A 22,028-nucleotide genomic window follows, 5' to 3' on the forward strand; every position below is an offset into this window, starting at 1 on the left:
TACGTATTTTGTCTGTCTTTATAGGTACTAAAATGTCATTTTCCTTTCTCCATCCCCACTTTGTTTCATCCATATTGACTCCCAACCATTGCTGAATTTGTAAATACACTCGAAACGAATGGTACTTGATCGTGCTTTCGATTGATGGTGGTCGTTCTGGCTGAATTCCTTTTTGGAAGTCACCACCATTCTCATATATTTTTGTTACCTAAGTTGTGCTAGCAAGACTTGTTTATTTTTTTCACCTTAAGTAATAGTTGAGCTAAATTAAACCACTGCAAAACAATATGGACGTTTAGTTATAAAATAAACAATATTATAAATAAATAAAAAAAATATGATCATTGTCTTGCATACCATACATGTTCAAAACCACTTGTTCTCCAACATCAGCTTCCTGATCTTTTGTTGCAAAGGGATCTTGGAATACTGTACATAAAGATTGAGCGAACTCACTATTTAATTCAATAAACTTCAGTACAGCTAGCTTTCCTTGACCAAAAAGTGCAGAGGTAGTATCACATCCACTCCATAAACAACAAACATTTTTTCCCGTGATATGATAAATATAATGTAACATTCTTTATGCTGGTTGTTTCCGTAATTCCGTAAAAATCTCACACATGGTTTGATCCCACATGTGAACCAACATCACAAGAATGTCTGTACCATCAGCTATGATAGTCACACATTTTCCATTTTGTACAAGCTCAATTCCTTTTGTAGCAATGGTTCTGTCAGCATCTCCTTCGCATTCCACTACTATATGACCTTTTTCTCTCAGCTTTATTCCCAATGCTTTAATCAAAGCAGTTTTGTTATTGCTGTTGATAGAACTTCAGATTGCTTGCAGTTCATTTGGTTTTTTGGTTGGAATACAATGTCGATAAACTTTCTACTTCACCTTTGATGTTCTTGATCTTTGATGGATAATTTGTAACCATCAAAAATAATTAAAGTATGATTACCATACTTTTTTGAAACATATGTACAATATTTTTCAATAATGTTTGAGTATGTAGCTGGGAGACTCCAAAAAACTTGATGCAGCAAAGCTCCGCCGTCAAGAATATAGGTTGTGTCATGTTAGCATGATTAGTCTTTGGAACAAAATATTAGGATCTATGTGGACTGCATCGCCATAAATTTTAACAGATGGTTTAAGCTTGACAAGTGTTTTGACATGCTTTGAACGCTTGATAACTGCTTGATTGACTGCAATATTATTAGGACTGTTTTGAATCTCTAAACCCACATTTTCTGCTTGATGACAATTGATTTCACCATCCTTATCAACATATAGGCCAGTAGACATACATTGAAGAGTCGAGTCTTGAAATTCAAAAGGTTTAAACAGCTCGAGCTGCACCTTCAATGCTTTAAAATCTTCATTATCTCTTTTCGCCGAGACTCGCCAGATTCACAATGTTGCTGACTGCTCTCAAAATGATGCTTTGTCAATGTTGACATAGAATCATGAATTGCTCCGCATTTGTGCAAGGTACTGATCCAAAGATTCCTTGGAGTCTCTGACATATCCCTTCCTCTGGTTAAGCCTCCACTGCCTTTTATTGATCTTATCAAGCACTGTTCAATTACTAATACAGGCCAAAGACCAGCCCAGTATCGATCTGTGCGTCTATACAATGGTAACCTGATTTACATTACTGTTCATAAAGCCAAGAATGTTCTGATTTAAGTGAGTGCATGGATTGCAGATATAACTGAGCACTTTTGGCATAGTTTATATGCCCTGTTGCGGCAAGTAAATTAAGCATAAGCCTGATGGCTTCAGATGTTCTTGCCAGTTCCCAGTTCTCTCTGCTCTGATGAACATTTTGATAATGCTAATGTATTCAATATATTGCAACCATAGTTTTGCTGTTCTGGATGAACTGGAAAGCTGTATTTTTAAATTTTCAATAAGATTTGTGAATATTATAACTACACTGCTATAGTTTATCTCTTCCAAATCCTTGTTTTCTTGGACCAGATTCTGATACATATTTTCTAGAGAACTATCAGCTTCATCTTTGGGCCTTTGTTTAAAAAGTAGACTCATTAAGGCAGACTCAACTAAGAAGTGAGCTCTTAGTGCTCTAGCTACTGCTTTACAAGCCATTATATGCGTGACAGTTGCTTGCATAAATAAGTTCGAGTAATCGAGTAATTCAGCCCTGATCCCTCCATGACCATACCAATACTTTCTAAGAAGCTCATTAAGATGTGGAATTCTCCCAATCGAGTAACTATATCTAATTGCTTAGACTTTGCAATTTTGTAAGCTTTTAACCATAAAGGCTGATCAAAAGTTACACTTGTAGTGGGTAAATTTATTAATTTTGTTTGGTTTTGTATAAAAACTAGTGTAGAACAAATGCAGTTTTCATCAGTTGGGTTTAAGTTAATGATGTTAATGAATATCTCACTTTTTCCGGGGAAAAAAAAGCATGATTCACCCATGGAAATTCCATGAGATTTCAATTTCCTTGATAATTCTCCCATTAAAATTCCATGCAATTTTAATTTTCATGGGAAAACCATGGTTTTTTTTATAGAGTTCCATGGAATATTTCCTTAATGGAATGGTTGTTTTTTTTTATGTCTTAGATCTTAAATAATATTATACCCTGTGTTATGCATGTTATACGACATAAAACCTCGAAGATCTTACATTCTTATAATCAAGTAGTAAAAAGTTAATTTTGCTACGATTTGTTTAGTAGAAGTTACAGCCTATATATGTGTTCTGTTATTACTTTTGTAGTCGTAAGTTTATTGTTTTGTTTTTTTATAACTTTTTTTTAACAAACTTCTAGTAACTTGCTCCTTGAAAACAAAGTTTACGACTTTGCAGAAACTAAAATTTTGAAGACCAGATATTTTTCCAGATTTTGCTTGTTATATTGTTTTAAAATTTCCACCTGTATAGTACTTATGTTTTTAGAGTTTTTGTAATTAATTGTCCCAAATTCTATGCATAATGACTCGCAGTCTGTTTCACATTTAGCATTATGATGAAGTTGCATAAATCCACTACATTGTGCCCGGTTCTCACCAGCCGTTGAATAAAACAAACTTTGCTAGAAAAGATCAATACCAAGAGACAGTAAAAAAGTCTGTGGTGACTGAAGTTCAACAACGGGCTTGAAAAATATCTTTGTCAATGCTGCTGTGTCAGGAACGTCATATCACAAAATCGGAATATTTATTTTATTATTAATTTCTGCTGCCTTTAAACTATATCTTATTCTTTTAATTCGATGAAGATTATTCAAAACTTTAGAGTTCATCATTCCAGCAGCGATGATTCCCATCCCATGAAAAGTGACTTTACCATCTAATGTGCAGATATTATGATCAACATTGTCTGCCACCCACTGAGTAAATAAACCATTCAGCACTCCTTCAACAATGTTATCATTGTTAACCATAACAGAGTGTTTAAAGCGTGTTATTTCTGATGGACTTATGCAAAAGCCTAGTTTAAATAGCTCATTTGTCAACCATTTTGATGCAAACTTGTGATCTAGTTCTATTCCTAAACCAAAAAGCAAAAGCGTGACGTAAAACCGTGATCGAATAACTTGTTATAGTTTGACCAATAGAAGATTGTTTTAGTTCGTCAGATGTTATTTGTTTCATGAAGAGGCGAAGCAATGGGCTTAAACTTTTTTCATGATGCTCAATATCGTATTTAGATGGGAAATTCTCTGTGCTGAACTTTAGATTTAAAATTTCTGGTTTTATCAATTTAGCCACGGTTCTAATGATAACTTCACCTTTGTTTGCATCTTTGTTTTCTGCCTTAGATTTTTTAATAATAAATGTCGCCGCATCTTTAAAGCATACTAAATTAGATTTTTCTTCAGTTTGGCTAATAATTATGTCGTCTTTATATTTTTCTTCTAATTTTCTCTTTAAGTGCTTCATTGAATAAATATCTTTGGAATTTGCTAGCTCTTCCATTTTAATGTGCAACAGTAGATGTCACAGGAGCCATTTGACTCTCAAACCAACCACAAAGCCTTTCAAAGTGTTCGGCCATTGTTGAATTTTCTTCGCGACCAGGCTTTTCTGTTTCAATCAAAATTGACCTGTAAATATATTAGGACTTTCTAGATTAGCACATAAAATATAAAAATACACATAACGAATTAAAAAATCAAAACTCGGTCAATATGTTACTTTATTATGGAAAAACTACAAATCACTTTATCATTTGCAATTTGTACTTATTAATTGCGTTTAATAACATTTTTGATATATTGCTATAACATGAGAAGATAAATCAATTCAAATGTATTGGAATTAAAACCTGTTGGTGGAAACCCTACTGAATGAAAATAGCTTATAACATTTAAAGTGGTGTATAGCATCACTTGTAACCAGATCACAACAGCAATTCAAACGAGATTTGAACCGCACAATGAATTTATAAAAAACAGCTAAAAGAACATAATTAAACAAAGTAACTCCTTCATATATAAATATAGTTAATTGTATGGATTAGTGATACAAGCACAAGATTGAGTAAATACCAAAAAATCTAATTGTAGGCAATTTTTCAATGTTAGGGCTTTCCATTTGACATTTTAATACTTTTTGGATTTGTAAAATCAAGCTTACATGCCACTTGGACAGCAACCGTGTCCCTTTCCTTAAGTTCTTCTTCAAGGTTTTTTTCGTTGCGTCCTTGTGAATAATGAATTAAGGTATTAATATCTTTCATTCCAACATTATTTGTTTGATTAGCAAGGACACTATCTTTGCAAAGCAAACAAGTTTCTTTTAATGTGTTCAACATTGAATATTTTATTTTAAGATATATTTAATAATTTATTTAAAATTAAAACATGAAATTTAAAAATAATATTTAACAAAGTCAACATATCGCGACGTTAGAATTATCTTGTTCTAAGTCCATGTTTTTGCAAACTGAGAAAATCGATGTCAAAGTTTGAGTTTGTTTGCTGCTAAGTTGAAAAAATTATTTGGGAATTAAAGATTTTCTTTAGATTTATGATTGTTCCGTTGTTTATTTTTAAATTAAAAAAAAATTAAAAACTTATAAAAATTTCGCTAACGCCCATATTTTCCCACCCACTTTTGGAGATAGAACAAAATAACTTTGGTATTTTGTAAAATATAAAAATGTTATTTTGTTACATCTTATTTATTAAATATATTAACTACATTTTTTAACAAAGACATGTTGAAAATCGATGAAATTTTGTTCTAGGTAGTCATTCTTCTTACGCAGTACTGTTGCACCCCCACGCCCCTAAATTAGGGTTGGTTGGGACCCGGCGAATCTATGGGAACTCTTTTTAAAGTAAAAGGAGTTTTTTTTTTTGTAATACCTAAAAATGGAATTTTTTAAAATTTATTTTGGGAGGGGCTCCGACCCACTAGCTATTGCACTGTTCTTACAAGTTTGTTTGATACCTGTTCGCGCCGGCTCTGAACAAGACTAAGACATCTAATTTAAAACAGAACACTTCGCTACATAATAAAAAAAGGGTAATAGGAAAGTACGTAAAAAAAGCGTATAGGAAAGGGATGAAAAATATTTATCAAAGAAATAGCTTTTTTAAAATTTTCTATAAATTATTTAAGTCTTACAGATATTAACACAACAATTAAACTAATCTAATTACAAACAACATGCAAGATGAACTTGATTTTATTTTTCGTATACCTGTGATTCCATTACAAGAGTTTAAGTATTTGTTAAAAACTATTATAAATAATAAGCTAAATAAGGAATTTTATCAAGATTTCTAAATAATAATAATAATTATATGTTTTATATATCAATACTAAATAAATAACAGAGAAAGTCATATATAAAATCACTTTATTAAAGCTTTGTAAAATGCAATATCAACAGCAGGCATGTATGAATACATGGAAATGATATCATTGGCTTTTAAAGACTGCAGATAAAGACTGATAAGGAGCACGTAAGCAAGCTGCCATTGGTATATTTGTCTTTAATGGTTTGGTAATAATGCTTGATGCTGCTTGCTTGAAAACTTATTAATACGAGCTTGTGAATAGTTGTCTGAAAATGAGGTTTTAATTAAAACATGGTATGGCAGTCCGTTTCGATAAACAAGATTTTTAACTCTTGTATAAGGCACTAACTTATAACTTGAAAAACCAGCAACAACTGAAAAATTCTTCACATCTTTTAATTGCATTTGGTAAACAGAGAATGGTTTTTTACGGTTTACATTTTTAATAGCTCTTTCTAGTCCAAGCGGACTAAATATTTCTGCAACAGAGAGAGATTTTTCAATTTCACTATGAATGTCATCACATTCTTGAATGCTGGAGTGACCTGGCTCGCAGAACTTTTGCTCAATGACTTTAATTTGTGGGTATCGTATAATAAATTCACATAAAGCTGCTGACATGAAACTATTGCGGTTTTGTGGTACACATGAATCAAACCAAAGTATGAACTTATTTATGTCAAGGTCATCCATGATTTTCAGAAGCAGACATGTTACAGCACTGGCAAGATCATTTCCTCCACGACCAGCCATAGCTTCATGCCAAAGGACGCAATAACCTTTCTTGTTAAGCGAACAATGGCCAGTTAAGTTATAATTTGAAAGTTTCCGTTTGTAATAAAAGTTTCCAACATTAGCCCGAGGCAAACTTAAAACATTTTCAAGATCAATACAAACAACTGCAGTTTTAGGATCAGCATTTTGACGATCTTTTTCACGTTCAGTTTTGGTATCATTCCTTGATGTTATGTGCTTATTATAACTATCTGTCTGCTCATTGCTAGCATTAACAATGTTGCAATATTCATAGCATATGTCACATAAATCTTTCTTTGGTTTTTGAAATTCTATGTTGAACTCGTGATTGAAGATATAACGATACATATGTTCTTTTACTGGTATATAGTCATTTTCATCACAATATATTTTAAAAAGATCATATAGTTTACCTATATTGAGTGATCCTTCCATATACTCTTTAAATGTCTTTTTCCTGCAATAATGGGCCTCAATTCTTGGGAAAAGATTTATATGGTCTCGTACAACTTTTTTAGAATCTTCCGGTAAGCTTTTTTTTACATGTCTTCCAAATTTTGATTGCATTGGCGTTCCAGTAGTTAAGCATTTATTAAATTTGTGAAAGTAAAATATTCTTTGACTACTAATATTCAATGTTGAAAGATAGTAGGATTTACAAACTCTATATTGTGTATTAGAAACAAAGAAGCTATAATAATAAGACATTTTTCTTCTCGAATTTTCACCAGCAGCTGTCCGACAGCGTTTTTTCTCTAGTTTTTCGGTAGTTTTTGAATAAAAATGTTTTTTACCGTCATCATCTAAGGTCCAAAAGTTATCAAATATAACTTGACGCTCGATCTCAGTTATATTAGTAGAGCATTTGAACTTACAATTTCTGCAACTTGTTAGCGTTGCGATAGATCTTTCAGGCACTTGTTTACCTTTTGAATTTTTATAAGCTTTACCCGACTGACGTTGCATTTTTCTTATATTTTGTTTCTAATTACTCGTATCAGCTTTACGTTTTCTAGATATTCCACCATGGGATGACCTACGAGAAGGTGTAATACCAAGCGACTCTAAAGATTAAAAAACTCCATTACCTTTTTTACTTGATTATCTAGGATGCATAAATAATAAATTATTTTGTTTTTTATGCATTCTGGATAATCAAAATAAAAAATTGGCAAAATTATAACGCTAATTAAGTGAAAAAATACCTTCGTTTTGATTTAGAGCATGTTCCATTTTTTGGTCAATATTTTTAGTTGCCATTTTGAAAATTACAATAACAACAAAATTATTCCGTACAAATATGTAATTGTAAATATATGATTGGTTGATCGGAGTTAAAATAAGATAACATTTTCAAATTTGCTTATTTAGGAGATAGAACAATGCAATATGGCATGCAATACCGTATTAAAAGTTGCATATGTTTTCAATATAAATAAAATAGAAAAACATAGTGCAAAACTATTCAAAAACTATAAAAACTCGATTTTTTCAAAAAGTGGAGATAAAACAAGATAATTCTAACGTCGCGATATAGCTCTACAGTTTAACAAGTGCACAAAATATTTTATTTTAAAAAAAAATTAGTGCATTTAGAGCATGCTATGCTGGTATTTTTACATTTTTATAATTTGTAAACTTTAAACTATATTTTTACAAAATGTTATATGAATCACATCATTTTTCGCTGAATTATCACAACTTATTGACAGCAAGTCGTACGGGTTTAGTTTATTTAAAAAAAAACAACTACAAAGTGAGGTCAGCAATAATATTTATAACTTTTTTCGCCCAAAATGAATTTTGGTGGATTTTGGATATATTAAAGTAGATAAAATTACGCTTCAAATGATACCAAATTTGTTAATATCCAAATTTTGTCCAGGTTAGCCCTTTTTTAGACTTACGTTGACTAGACTATAAGTAATGTTATATTTGGTTGTCATTTATTTAAGTTGTAACATTTAATGTTTTTGAAACCCTGCCTCTTTCACTGGACATTTTTTTCAAATTAATTGGCTCCGTTTCGCTATTTACAGGTTACCGCCAAACATTTTAGGTGCCTATAGGTTTCGCTATTTGAGTTAAAAGAATTTTCACCGTATATATTGCATATCTTGTACTAAACAAAAAATACAAAAGTTTAGAAGGCAAATAAAACATTGGTAAAGAAATTAGACTTTATTATAAATTTGGTAATTTTATTGCACTTAACTGGGATTTTTTCAGTTCTTTTTTATATTCCAACGCTACCTCGCTTTTATTTTTGAAACTTCTTTTATATGATCTTTAATTTAATAAAGTTGATAAATCGTTTCTTTTTCTATCAAAATTGAGGCAAGTCCTGCAAGTCTTACCTAATCTACAGCGTAAATAAATTTTTATTAGTTTCAGTTTTGAGAAAATCCTCCATGCACTTGCCACCAATATTGATAAAATCGATAAGGTACAAAAGGCTAAAGACAAATTTGGAAACCCATTTTCTAAACTGTTTTGATACAGATAGCTCAGCACATTTTTTGTATACAATGAGTGATTCCTGAATTTTCAGAGCAGAGAGCTTTTGCGTTTCCCTTTGAAAAGTTGGGGTTTTTCCAAGATGAATTTGCGTTAGTGCAATTTCCAAATTAATATAAAATATCATCAGTTCTTTTGAACATTAATACCTATAGGTCACTTAAATCATAAAGAAAACCAAATAATTTTGTGATTTCCTTTAATTGCGCGAGTCACTCTCTTGCGGAACTAATTGCAGTGTCTACTATTGCAAAATATAAAAATATAAACTTCTCTTTGGATTAATCAAGAGGTTTATCTTCTGACTCGCAAGTAAAGTATTTTCTTTTGCTCCTTTCTATCTCTGGTTGAAAATTCGCCTCAATATTGATTTCTTCAACGATCTCTCAAGCACCAAGCAACTCTCAAATTCAATGTCACTCCTCATGTTGTTTAAATACCCCACTACATTTTTGAGCTCATTTACTGTATCTCATTAAACTTTTTTTTCTTGCAGCTGTTTACTTTTTAAATTGATCTGAAATAGTATTTTACGCCATGTTACAACTTACACAACAATGTTGTCATTTTACAACTGCCACAACAAACTTTAATGAACATATGCTCTTTAGAAGATCTTCAGCTTCAACCTTAGTAATTGTACCATATAGATCTTTTTAGAGATAAATCTTCAGCAATCTCAAACAATGCGTCATACACATGTATTAATTGGTGATTGGAGTTCAGGCATCTATCTCTTTTTAACCAAAAAAATGATTTTGTCTTTGATACCATTAGATAGCACTTGGATAAGTTCACTTTGAATATTGATACCCAAATAGTGAACATGTTCTTTTTTTTCTTCTCATTTTGTATCTTTTTTGCGATTGGATCAAACAAGGAAAAGAATTGAAAAACTTTTTTTCTTTGAGTTCAAAGATATCTGATCGCAGTTTCTGATGTTTTATTTGCTATTGACAAATAAGTTTGTCATTGCATAGCTGGCCTATATTTTTTCATCATTTTCTAACCATGAAGCTGATGTGAGGGCATAGAAATTTTTCAATAGAATTACTCAATTTGATAAGTTCGATTGCTTTATCTGCTTCCTTTTTTTAAACTGCGCACCTGAGAACTTTTTCCAGTATACCATTTTTATCAATTATATCTTCAAATAAATAAAATGAATACCAACATATGTAAAAGTTTTAAATAAGTTTAAGTGATAAAAATATGTCGAATTTTAGACACTATGGTTTTAACACAAAAACATAGTAATCTTTAATAGTTAAATACATTAAAGAATGCATACATACATATATATATATATATATATATATATATATATATATATATATATATATATATATATATATATATATATATGTATGTATGTATATATATGTGTATATATAAATATATATATGTGTATATATATATATATATATATATATATATATATGTGTGTATATATATATATATATATATATTTAGATATACATTTATATATATATACATACATACATACATATATATATATATATATATATATATATATATATATATATATATATATTTAGATATACATTTATATTTAGATATAAATTTATATATATATATATATATATATATATATATATATATATATATATATATATATATATATATATATATATATATATATATATATATATAGATATATATTTAGATATACAATTATATTTAGATATACATTTATATATACATTTATATATATATATATATATATATATATATATATATATATATATATATATATATATATATATATATATATATATATATATATATATATATATATATATATATATATATATATATATATATATGTTTTGCTTCAGAAAAACGCGTAATGCTATATTAAGTTTTTCCAAACTTGTTTAAAGCAGGGACACAATCATCAGTTTAAAATGGGCACAAAATTCAACCTGACGGTCAAATTACTTATGAACAGTTCAATTATTACAGTATCAATTAAAAAAAGTTACTGGCCGTCAAAAAAAATTTTGAAAAGAGATATTTAATAATCAACCATACAACGCGGATAATTAAATTATTAATTAAATCTATTTTTATATAATTACATGGTGAGTGCGAGAAAAACTTAAATAATTTGATATTAAACCATCTAATAATTATTATTTTATAAATAATAAATACAATTAAAATAAGTAATGCATATTAAATAAAAAAATTCATGTTTAAAAGTAAAAAACAAATAACTAAAAAAATATCCTCTATTTTTTGACAATAAATATTAAATACGCGTAGGTAAAATATTAAATACGCGTAGGTAAAAGGAACCATTAGTAACCGATTAGAATCTCATTACAACTATGCCACCGTTTCGTTGATATCAATTATATCTTCGATTTTTATACTTGCTGGTGAACTTTCTGAAATGTAATGTTTCTCTTCACTCAAAAGAGCTAAAATAAATTACCAGAAAAACATGAACCAATAAGTGCACTTAAGAAAGTGTATACAAACATGTAAGTAAAAAAAAACAGTAACCAGGATTTTTTTTATGGCGTTTTTCGCATAAAAATTATTTTTTAATGTTATTTTTTTAAACGAAATGTCATTATAAGTAAAAATTTACAGTCTATTTTTTGAAGCTTTTTTTTAGTAAAAGTCAGTATAAGTAACAATTTATGAATTACTTTCTGCAGTTTCTAAATAAAACGTCGTTTTAAGGAACAATTTTTGCGCAATAATTCATCCTATTAAAAAAAGTGTATTCCTTAAATATACCGCCTTTTTTTTAAGATATAAAAATTAGTGGTCTGAAATATTTTAAATAAAAATTAATAATATAAAAGATTTTAAAAGTTTAACTAACTTAATAAGTTTTCAATTGATATATAATAGCTGTAAAATGGAAACCTTCTTGCCTTGTGTCGCATACTTAGAACTACTCAAACTGTTTTTTATTCAAATTCGCTGTGCTGCTATGAATCATCAGTGCAGCTATTTAATCATTTGTGATCTTTATGTTAAAATTTTTATCATATGTGATCTTTATGTCAATAATTTCATTAATTACAGTACAAAAGTTACAAATCAGTTAAATACATTAAATACATTAAACAATAATGTGGTTTTACAATTTTTTGCAATTAACAAACCAATAAGTCCCTAATTTTTTAACAATAAAAGTTTAACTTAGATCTTTTAATTTAGGTGGTTCACACTTACTCTTTGGTGCCTAATAGAAGGGGGGGGGGGTTGAAATAAGCGAGGGGGTTGGAAATATCACTAAAACTTAATAAGCAGGGGGGCTGGAATAAGCGGGGGGGAGGGAGGTTGGAAAATTTCGAGTTTTTTTAAATACTTAAAGCAATAACTAAGTAATGTTTTTGTTAATTATTAACATATATATTAGTGTCTGAAAACAAGTAAATATATAATAAAGAAGTACTAAAGTCCAATGAAATGACGTGACGATAGAAAGATTAAAATTTCTTTTTTAATGAATAATGACGTAACGATAGAAAGAAGAAAATAGAACGTTCTTTTTTTTAAAACAAAGTTTTTTGAATGCATGATATTACGTAACGTAAGTAAGTAGTGAAAAAGAAAATTTTTATAAAAAATTGTCTTGTCTTGGATGAAATTTTTTCTAAAATTGAATAGGGGGGTTGGAATAAGAATGTCCTGGGGTGGAAAATTTTTGAAAAATTAATTAGCGAAGGGAGAGGGGGGGGCGTCTATTAGGCACCAAAGAGTATTAAAAATGAAAATATTTTTTAAACTTTTCATTCAGTAGTTAAGTTGTGTAAGAAACACGGAAATATTCGTCAACAATATATTATTATATTCGTCAACAATATGTAATATATAATTGAATGAAAACCACATTTTTCAACAATAAAGTAACTTAAGCAACTTTATTCAGTTGGATAATGACATTTTTCAAAAACAAACTAATTAAAAAAAAAAAATTTATTCAGTTGGCTAATAAAATTTTTCTAAAAAATTTTTTTGAAACACTACATTAAAGTACTTATAAAACGTATAGGGACGTATGAAGAATTTATACAACCATGTAACAACTACAAAAATTAACTTGATTCTTCAAAACTACAAGTTAACTTAAGCAGTAGTTAGTTATTATTTAGAAAGAGTAGGTTAGCTTGGCAGTTAAAAAAATAGTTTAACTGAAATATACACAAATACAATACAGTAAACAAAGCAGATCTCACCTTCTGATGCTACCTCAACATTTTCATCAACAAGTTTTGAAAAATTTCGTCCATTCACCTTGTTTATAAGCAGACCACTTTTTAGAATAAAAATATGATCAGTTGTTTCTTTTTGAATTAAGTAATCAAGAATAACACGATGAATGAAGATATACTGATCCTAAAAGACATGACAAAAATTGATAATCAGAGAATAGTGATCCTAAAATTGATAATCAGAGATTAGTGATCCTAAAATTGATAATCAGAGATTCGTGATCCTAAAGTTGATAATCAAAGATTAGTGATCCTAAAAGACATTTAAAAATTAAAAAATATAGTGATCCTAAAATCATTATGATACGATAAAAGCTTAAAATAAAGTTAAAAATATTTTTAAAATGACACAGACATTTGAAAAAAATACGTACATACCTCCGTTTGAACCATTGAGGATCGCTGAGTCCGCATGGCAGAGACTACTCCATACACATCAATATTATTTTCAGATTGGAGTTTATTTAGTATAATATCTATGCATATGTAGGTTCCTGTCCTTCCAACTCCAGCCCTTAAAAAATAAATAGTTATTTTTAACTTATTTTTTAATAAGATCAAATTTATAAAACAAAATATAATAAAAATCAAAATATATTAAATGATTTTAGAATTTAATTTAAAAGACAATCCTTTTTTTAAGTTTACAAGAGCGTTCTTGTAAAAGAATCATTAGAAAATACAGTAATCAAGATATTACGTATAAAATACCTTTCAAGTGTTTTGCAATTATATTTTAATAGCATTTTGTTGCAGGTGTTTTGATAACTCATTAGCATTTTGGTATATTTTGATGTACTTTTTTAATCAGGAATTGCTTTTTTTTTGGTAGTTGAGAGCAAACTTTAAACCTGGGTACATTTATGTTCACCAAAGCACCATTAATAACAGGATGAAAATAAGATTGAAAACACTTTCAAATGCAGCTAAAATTGCAGTCAGCTTAGAGATACTAGCACTTTTAAAAATCAAACCAATTTGTAATAGGAAAAAAACAGTTAACATATGAAGGATACAGCATTATACAGCAATACAATCAGTTAAAGATTCAGATGCAAATATGAATTAAAACAAGCAACAGCATGGTATAACTTTGACATTCTTTTGTAACAAATAATGTCATTTAATTAACTAGGTGACATGTTTGCAAGAGATGTTGATAGGGGAACAGTGCAACATATTTGTTTAGGGTGGAAAATAGTCAGGTGCAGGTCCTTTTTGTTGCTCTCTCATTTAGAATTGGAGCATAAGTATTAGGTTTTATGTTATTCCCAGGTTCCAACAATTGTAATTTTTTAAAAATATTCTTATTAGATATAAGCATAAACATACTCAAATTTGAAGTTTTCTCCATGTCTGAAAGTTACCTCTCAAACACCAAAAAAACTTGGTACAATTCTTGTTATTGTTTATTGATTTTACAATTGAGTGAGTTACAGGCTAGATTAATGATACTTTTAATTAATTTACAAAAGAAACAAAGAAGCAAACTTATTTCAACAACAACAAAATAAAGTATAAATTTAAATAGCAATAACATTAACATAAATTTTCTATATATAGCAATTTAGAAAGTTTATTTCTATTGCTATTTTACCAATAATAAAAAATTCAAAAATAGTTAACTTTGTTGTTCAGGGCCAATGACACTGGGGAACCAGGGGGCACTAACCCCCTTTACTTTTTTTCTGAAAGACCTTTTTTATTTTTTTTAAAGAAACTTCTAGATATAGATGACTTTTTTTAGATATTGGTGTTGTGCTTCTCCAGTAGGGCATGTCAATTGAAGGACTAAAATATTTTGAAAAAAAGAAACTATATTGTGAAATAATGGTATCATTTTATAAATGAAATGGAGTGATACTTTTGAAAAAAAACTTAAATAAAGAGGTAGCAACATTTTTTATGGTTTTTATGTGTTTTAATTTGTTATTGTTTTAAAAATATTTAAAATAATGACGTATTTTGCATTTCCGTTTTAAAAGAAACTTAAGGATTTAACTATTAGGATTTAGTTTTTAAGATTTGTTTCTAAAATTTGTTTATAATTAAAAATAGTAAAAATACTTTCATCAGAGTATAACAACTTATAAATTAAATTTAATCAGTATTTAATTAAAATTAACTTTAATGGCACCAAAAAAAAAACAAGAAATACATCAGCTTCTCACTTAAGTAAATTTATTGGTAGTGGAAAACAATTTTTACTATCTGAGCTCCGTACTGCGGTACATGCAGTAGTGGTGTAGTGATAGAGCGCTCACTTCATAAGCGAGAGGTTCTGAGTTCGATTCCCACCACATCCCTGATAGTACCGTGCTCAACTTGTATCTCTGTGCAGCGGCCTTGTTCGGCAAGGTTCGTGTTGTGGAGTTATAGAGTTGAGAGAGGGTTATAACCACAAGTAGCCTCCTCATCTGTAGTGGCCTTCTCGGCCTTGGGGAGGTGGATTATTAAAAATAAGAAATAAATACTGCAGAGGATATTTTACGATATGGGATTTTTTTGAGAGAGACAAGTAATCAAAATAAAAAAAACTATACTGTTGATAAACTAGTTACCAATATGACTCCAGCCTTATCTTCTCAGTGGGAAAAAGCTAATTGCCAGTTTGTATATCCAGTAATAATTCAAGAATTCAGCATTAAAGCTAAACTTAAGTATATTTGGAAAACTGCAGTTAAATTTAGTCTTGGAAATGTTAAAAAATCAAAAAAGGAGAAGTTCATTTCAAAAATTGACAAACTCGTTGATATTTTATCTTGCAAATGTGAAATAAAGTTTTGTTCAAAGTATGGTTGTAACCATGACTGTAAAAAGCAAGTGCATGTATTTAGCATATATGAGCAAGAAAATAAAATTCCTGTAACAAAACTCAGCTTTATCAAGTCACAGAGATAAGGTTGGTAGTTTCGCACATTACCATATTGGTGGTGTAGACATAAAAGAGTCAACAAAAATAAAAGAAGTTATAAAAAGAAAAGACAAGCATAATTGCAAATTAGAGAGAGCAAAGAAACGTAAAATAAAAGAAGCGAAGATCAATCAAAAAATTCAGCAAGATTATAATTTCCTAGCATAGGTTAAGCAATTACTTATAGAATACTTTGTTAAATATGAAGCTATTAAAATAAATGCATACTAAAAAATACTATTTTTTATAAACACTACATTTTTGTTATAATTATGAGCAATAATAATATATCAATAAGATTGCATTTAATTCTAGATTGAAAAAACAGATGAAGAGTTTTTAGAACCAAATTTTTCTAGAAATTCAGAACCTTCCCAAGATTAGTGTAAAAGTATATAATAGTATGGACATAACAAACATTGCAATCGCTAGTATGAGACATCACACAGGTTTTAAGGGAAACTGTGGAAATAGCAACAGCAGCACTAATTGATGATATAGAATTATAACAAAGAACAATATATTGCTAATTATTGATCATAACAAGGTTTAAAGGGCACAACAGAAGTTATCATTGGAATTAAGTAAAAAATTTGATAAAGATCTTGAGAATAATAAGGTTTCCTGTATTTTTTTTGACGGCAAAAAAGATAATACAAAAGTATTAACAGAATTTACTGACAAATATTTTCCTTGTCTTATCAAGGAAGAACATTTTTCTGTAGTTACTGAACAAGGTGGTAGATATCTGTTTTACTTTGTTCCAGATAAGACCGATCAGAGAAAACTTGCTGATATAATTGCAGACCACCTGGTTAACTGGCTGGTGGAAAGGAATTTAGGAATGTAATTAAAAGCCATTGGGGGAGACAACACAAATGTAAATACTGGGTATGAAGGTGGTGTGATGCAATGGGTGGAAAGAAAATTGAGAAAGAAATTAGTGTGAATTGTTTGTGATCTTCACACTAATGAGTTAGGATTAAGACACTTAGTTATAAACCTAGATGGCCCAAAAAAATGTCAAAATGAGTGGTCTCTAATGTTTCAAAGATTGATATTGGACCTCCATTACTTGTTCTTAGCCCAGAAGTTATCCAAAGTTTAAGTACTGATCAAAGCTATGCTTACCAAATAATCAAGGCAATAAGGTTTGGTAATTTACCTAAGCAGTTAGCAATGCTACAAATAGGACCTGTTTGCTATAGCAGATGGCTCACAACAGCTCTAAGATTTTTGCAGAATATGGGTTTCTCTGCATGGGCTATCTGCCGTCAGCCTTCAAAATCTTAAATGGATTGTTGAATTTATAATAGATGTTTATATTTCAAACTGGTTCAACATATGTCAAAGCATGTTGGGTTGAGGGTTCAAGACATATTTTATACCAATTAAAACTCTTTAAAAACCAGAAGAAACCAGTTCTTGATATTGTAATTCCCATAGTTAAAGATCTGCTTGGTACACACATTCAGAAGCTATTTTGCAAGCAATGATATATAGCGAGAATAAAGAAGAAAGAGCTTAAGCAGTGGAGATAATTCTTAGAGTCTGTGAGAATTATACAAGCAAACTAATGTTGGTGATTATAACCATAGGCATCGAAGAACACCTAATATTAACATTGATGCTAAGAATCTTTACAGCCTTATTGACTGGAACAATAATGTTACAGAGCCAACTTTGATATGCAATTTTACATCTGCTGCTATTAAAGATTTTATTAATAGCCCCATGGTTGTTCCCCAATGGAGTTCTCATACACAATCAGTTGAGAGGTCTGTACAAATGGTTACAGAAGCTGCAGGACATGTTCACACAGCAAAAAGAAAGGAATCTTACATTAGAGCTCAATTCATTAGTAGAGAGATGATGTCTGTTATTAGGAGCTAAAAAGACATGATTGGACTTCTAAGTTATAGTTAAAATGATTTTTTAAAGTTTGCCTTATTAAAAATTAAAAAACTTTTGTTGTTTGAATATTTTAAGTATAATTATATACTTGGTATAACATTTAATTTAGATTAGTATTTAATAAGTATTTCATATTTACTTTATTACTTCTATAAACTAGCTTTTGTTATATCTTATCTTTGTTGAGACATAAATTCTTGTATTTAGATATGTTAAATTATTAAAAATATAAATTACATTTAAATGTAAGCTTCCTCCTTAGAAAAATCTATTAAGAAGTATTGAAATATCTATTTTACGAACAGACATTTATAAGGATTAAAAAGGATTTTACAAAGATCACTTTGCAAAATTTTCTGATACAGCGAAAATTATTTGTAGAGTATATATTGCAAAATTTTTTAGGTTTTCCTTGAAATTCGAAGAAGTTTATTACTTTATAAAATATTTATAAAAGTTTTCAACAACTAGCTTATAAAATGACAGTTTTTTTTTTTTTTTTTTTAAGTTTAAAAGAAACTGAGTTTTAGGGACTTTTAAAAAATTTTTTTACTTGGGCGAGGAAAATAAAAATTTAGAAGTAAGTTAGAAAATAACCAAAAAGGGAGGAACTTTTATTGTTTCTAGGTAGATTTAGGAATTAAAACCGAGAAGCATATTTATGGGTGCGCATTTAGTAGTTTCTATATTAGTCATAAACAGTAAAACTAAAACTTGAAAAAAGTATAGCTTGCGTTAAAATGAAAAAATTTAAAGTTATTTTCTTTATAAGTAAAAGCCTAATAATTTTTAATTATAACTTTTATGAATATAAAATTTTTTTAAATGACACACCCTATCAGGGGTCTACCCTCATGGTCGTCTGGTGGCACGGGACAACTCGTTTTCTCCAAGGGCGACTAAAATTTTTTTAAAAATGCCTGTCAGTAGGACGACCAGACAGCTTGCTACTTACAAAAGTGTGTTAATTAATAAAACCATATTTTGATCCATTAAGATTTTATTTCTAGCGATTATTCTAAAGAAAACTTTAAAAAGCATTTAAAGTAGTTTAATAATGAGTACATTATGGTGTATAATTTCACCAAACTTAATAAAAAGTAGTCGACACGCAATTTAAAATTTCGAAGTGCGACTTTACTGTTTTTTTAAACATTGTTGTTGCGCTTTAAAACACGTTTCTCCTCAATTTAAAATGAGTTTTAAAATTACATTTTTTTTTCATTTCCAAATACAATTGTATCATTTTTCAAACCTTATAGTCCTTTTTGAATCACATGAATGGGCAGTTTAATCATTAACAACGCTGAATCTCTTATTTTTCATTAGTAAAATAAATTTTTATTTTAACTTTGTCAATTAAAATTAACAAAATAAAAAACATTACTAAGATGCACATAAAAACTTATTACTAGAATGCAATTAACGATAAACATGGAAATTCTTTTTTCCTAAAAAAAAATTCTTATTATAATGAAAAATGTTTGAAAATTAAAAACATAATGTTTTAAACATTCAACTAAATTAAATTTTATCAAAGGTTGAGAGAGAATAATAAAATATTTTTCTATATATAAAACATTTCTTTGCAGTTATGGCTTTCAACATTTTTGCTTCACGTTATGAAACCTTTGTAAAGGTTGACAAAAACAAAAAGATATCGACTACAACAAAAATGACAACCCATCTTTAATTAATTTTATTTGTAACTTTTATTAAATAAACCGTTTCTTATTAGATGTATTTTAATAATCAGACATTTAAATTTTTTTTCAGTATTTTCACCTAAGAAAAAAAACAAAAAAAAAACTTTTACACCAACTTTTACTACTGATTATCATTGCAGACAACTCAAATGAGAAATAAAAACTGTTTTAGTCGCCCACAGGGCAACCGGGAAAAAACCTAAGGGTACACCACTGCCTATTATATAAGAAACATATAAAAATACAATATAATTTGAGTTACATACTTATAATAAACTTATATACTTATCTCATACTTATAATAAACTTACGAGCAGTGACAAATAAGAGGACCATCTGTTGGTTGCTGAATTGTTCTTACTGTTTGGATAAATTGTAAGAGCTCAATTGACGACTTTGGTACACCATGGTCTGGCCATGCTGTATACTGACAATGTGTTATGGTACGTTTTTCTCCCTTCATCAAAATGAAACATAAAAATAATTTATTTTTTTTTAAAGAAATTTTTCTTTTAATTTTAGTTTAAAAGATTAGTTTGTTTCTTTTAAAAAAAATATACTTACATTTATTTAAATTTTCCAAACTTTACTTTCTTTAAAAACAAGCAGGGGCGGATCCAGATTTTTTTGTTACTTGAGATAACTAACTTTCAGAAATGGAACAAACTCCAAAACATTTATATGTTTATACTTTGGGTATAAAGGGTGCTTTGCAAAAAGTTGAGATGATTGGAGCCTGGGAACAAAAAAGCCCTAAAATTTTGGCCACAACTACCTCAAAAATGTGAGAGCAACAAGTTGACAAAATAATCTTTTACTATTCTCAACTAAAGTTATATTCATCTATAAATTTTAAATTTCATAGTATAATCTTTCAGCGTTCAAAAATTATGAACATATAAAATTAAAATCCCCCTCAATTTGAGGGGTTTACAAATTTTATATGGTCATAACTTTTGAATGTTAAAAGATTATTGTATGAAATTTAAAATTTATCAATGAATATAGCTTAAGTTGGGAATAGTAAAACAAATATTTGGTCAACTCGTTGCTCTCACGTTTGGGGTAGTTGTAACCAATATGTATTAACATACAAATGTTTATACATAGTTAAATCAAACACCAAAAAAATGATCTGCCCCTGAAAACAAGTATAAATTTTTTGCAACGTCTTTAGCAACTAAGTTGCTTAAGACCAAATATATTAGCAAACCTTGATTAAAACTTTTTTCTCATAAAAAAAGTTAAGAGCTATAATGAAATGATTTACTGTTTTGATAGCTATATAATTCACATATTAGTATGCAAATTAGAATCTAATTAATCCTTCAAGTATTTAAGAAATTATGCAATGGTTTTTTTTAATTTTAAGTCTTTTTTAAATTCCCTAAATGTGCGTAGGTGCTATTATGGATCTAAAACAGCAATCATTTTACATCCTTTTTTTATGTATATTCTGCATGCATGTTTAAGTCTGTGTAAAACAAATGTAAAGGTAGCTCAAATTCTTAGCTTTAAGAAAGTGGTGTTTTTGCTGATTCAGCATTGAAAAAACGCAGCAAGAAATTCCTACCCCCTCTCCCCTCAAAAAAAAAAATCTTTTTTATGTTAAAAAATAAAATAAACTTTGAGGCTTAAGAAAATGACTAAAACAATATTTGTCAATATTTGTTGAACTTGAGACTTTATAAAACTTGAAATTATAAATAAACTTTCATTCTTACATCACACACCAATAGAAATTGTCTCTCTACCCACTCCATGTAAACATGTTCACTAAGTCGTTTTACAGTGACATCACCATATTTGATCGGGGTAGTTGTCGGCCAATATGGAGAACACTTTACCTAAGAACAAAACAAAAAAAAAAGGACTAAAATCAAAAATAATTCACTTTAGAAAAATTTGCTTGATAATAATCTACTTTTCCTCTCTCCATATACTGAGTTAACATGACAACAACATTTGAGTTTTGCTCCCAAACCATTCTCCAAAAGTCCTCTGTGGTACTAGGCAATGGGCCCTGGGTCGCTATGTAAGCACGAGGATTTTTGTAACCCTAAATTAAATGTGATAAAAAATAAATTTATTTTTTAAATATTTGCAGGATTCTAATTTATATCATCCTAAATATTTAATTTGTCTAATAATGTATGAGATG

General features: G+C 28.9%; 1 protein-coding gene across 2 annotated transcripts in view; it reads right to left on the reverse strand.

Moving 5' to 3' along the window:
- Positions 1-11,204: 11,204 nt before the first annotated feature.
- Positions 11,205-22,028, reverse strand: part of LOC100212061 (receptor-type tyrosine-protein phosphatase beta) — a 37,926-nt gene continuing 27,102 nt past the window's right edge. For both annotated transcript variants that reach the window (XM_065813041.1, XM_065813040.1), the window contains 6 exons: positions 21,792-21,926; positions 21,592-21,714; positions 20,179-20,324; positions 13,712-13,847; positions 13,298-13,457; positions 11,205-11,521 (listed from right to left, as the gene is read on the reverse strand). In XM_065813041.1, coding sequence (XP_065669113.1) covers positions 11,427-11,521; positions 13,298-13,457; positions 13,712-13,847; positions 20,179-20,324; positions 21,592-21,714; positions 21,792-21,926 — 795 coding nt within the window. In that variant the 3' untranslated portion in view covers positions 11,205-11,426. The remainder of the gene's footprint in view (positions 11,522-13,297; positions 13,458-13,711; positions 13,848-20,178; positions 20,325-21,591; positions 21,715-21,791; positions 21,927-22,028) is intronic.

Source organism: Hydra vulgaris, chromosome 12 (assembly GCF_038396675.1).
Source record: "Hydra vulgaris chromosome 12, alternate assembly HydraT2T_AEP".
Lineage (NCBI taxonomy): Eukaryota > Metazoa > Cnidaria > Hydrozoa > Anthoathecata > Hydridae > Hydra > Hydra vulgaris.